Source organism: Antrostomus carolinensis, unplaced genomic scaffold, assembly GCF_000700745.2.
Source record: "Antrostomus carolinensis isolate BGI_N321 unplaced genomic scaffold, ASM70074v2 scaffold28923, whole genome shotgun sequence".
NCBI classification, from domain to species: domain Eukaryota; kingdom Metazoa; phylum Chordata; class Aves; order Caprimulgiformes; family Caprimulgidae; genus Antrostomus; species Antrostomus carolinensis.
The window spans coordinates 1-2,055 of NW_010304931.1; the positions used below are offsets into that span (position 1 = coordinate 1).

Below are 2,055 nucleotides of genomic sequence, written 5' to 3' on the forward strand. Positions count from 1 at the left end.
TTAAAATAATAAAATTGCAAATCAGTAACATCTCCTTTAGCAACTGGGACATTCTGACACTGCTTGGGCTTAAAAGCTGCCTCTTGCAGCTCTGGGAGTGCTCTTATTCTTAAGGACTGCAGGACTATCTGAGGGGTGTGGGTCCTCTCCTCAGCACAGCTCTTTCAGTTTTCTTATTTGAATGTCAGATCTCAGCACTTGCTGTTTTGGGTTTGTTTCCTTCTCACCTGCAGGCCTGGAATGAATTTGTGAAGATCAGCTTTCCAGATGAACATTTCACTGAGAAGTGGAGGAAGATTTTAATTGCAGATCTACAGAGAAGAATTCAGGAGGTAGGGGTGACTACAGGCAGCCACTGTGTGCCAGTGGGCCAAGTTCAGAGTGGATAGACAGTCTTCTGCTGTGCTTAGAGAACAGCTTCTAGAGCTTCAGTGGCCACATGGGAACACTGTGGCTTTGGTCATAAAAATTGCCATTGTTGTTATAAACCATGTTCTGGAGGCTCAAAAATTAGAGATGAAACTGTAGTGTGCTGTATTCTTGGTGTGAGAGACTCCAGCAGTCTGCTAGTCTGGCTGCAGGGCTGGTCTGTGTCTAGCACTGAGGGATATCCTGATGCTCTAAAGGAAATTGCTCATTTTGAGCAATTATCACCTCTATAGTGTTAAGAAAGAGGGGGGTGTAAAGTAAACACTCAAGGACTTACAGGGGCAAAGTTGGTGCTCCTCTCTCTTCATTTATTGTGCAGATCTGGGATCCCAAATGCACACGCTGTGTAGGTCCCTTCTAAATTGAACTTGTATATTTTCCTCATCTCCTGTCTACATCCAAAATTCTTTAAGCCATTGATTTTCATGGTATAATCAGGAAACAAATATTTCGTGGTGGAAACTTGGCTTGGAGAGGTGCATATTAATCACACATTTTTAGATGGAAACAATCTAAAGGATTTTCCAAGCATTTATTTGTGTTTCAGATCTCTTACGGGCCCTGATAAATGGGCTGATGTTTGGCTCCACTAGGAAACTTACATTTTTTTACTTAGTTCCTTTTATTGTCTTAATAGCAGCACTCCATGCTTTCAGAAGGTAACTTTAAGTTGATAAGAAATCTCCCTTTTGTCCTACAGGAGCCTCCTGTTAACCAAATCTTAGTCTACTGCTGTCAGCACAACAAACTTACAGAACTTGACCCTTCCATCGATTGGTGTTTCCGTAACTGTGCGACAGAGGCTGTCACTGCAGCTTGCCAGGTATTGTATTTTCCCTCAAGGTAGGAAAAGGAAAAGTCAGTTTTCCTGTTGTGTAGCATAGGGATGTGCATTGTGGCAGAGGGAGAGTTGCCCATTCAGTCTCTGATTGCTTGAGTTGCTGTGGATTGTTTAAGTTTGTTACATCAACAACAACAAAAAAAATCCTGACAAGAAATCAGGAAATGAGGATCCACTTGTAAAGGGTCCCTGAAAAATACTTGTAATGCTTTTGTCATCGTGGCTTCTGGTGTCAGTCATGTCATATGGCTTTTTTGGAATATGCCTCAGCACTGGAGTGTGACTTCTGGACACCAGTGCCTGATCCTGAGACAGGCAGACGCAGTGTAATTCAAACCACTGATGCATTCCTCCCCTGTCCCGTGTGCCTTGTGCAGATGCAGAGCAATCTCCTGGAGAAGATCTCTCCCTACAACATGGGCCGATTCAGCCAGCTTGTGTCAACTATTATTGTGAAGTCCTGGCCAATGAAGAGTGAACAGTTTGAGGATGATTTTGATAAGATTTTGCACCATGTGCTTACGTGGCCTGACATCAAACATATCTTCAGCTTTAATGGTATGTCTGTTAGTTACACTTACAGGAGTCTATGAAAAGCTGTTCTCTGACTTGCCATTCCCACTTTGCACAGCAGCAAAGAAATAGATAAAAATGGTCCTGCTCTTGTTTTATGCCATATCTGAAAGCTCAAGGTATTCAGCCTGGTTTTGGAGAGGAAAGGCTAAGGGGTGGGAGCTGGTATTCCTCTTGTGCTAATCCACTGTGGCCATTTCAGGATTTGCACT

At 43.1% G+C, this 2,055-nt stretch overlaps 1 protein-coding gene across 1 annotated transcript in view; it reads left to right on the forward strand.

The window, feature by feature from the left end:
- Positions 1-233: 233 nt before the first annotated feature.
- RNF213 (ring finger protein 213) overlaps positions 234-2,055 on the forward strand; it is a gene marked incomplete at its 5' end in the record, with an annotated part of 37,412 nt that continues 35,590 nt past the window's right edge. The window contains 3 exons of the mRNA XM_029084189.1: positions 234-332; positions 1,130-1,252; positions 1,648-1,828. Of these exons, the coding sequence (XP_028940022.1) occupies positions 234-332; positions 1,130-1,252; positions 1,648-1,828 (403 nt within the window). The remainder of the gene's footprint in view (positions 333-1,129; positions 1,253-1,647; positions 1,829-2,055) is intronic.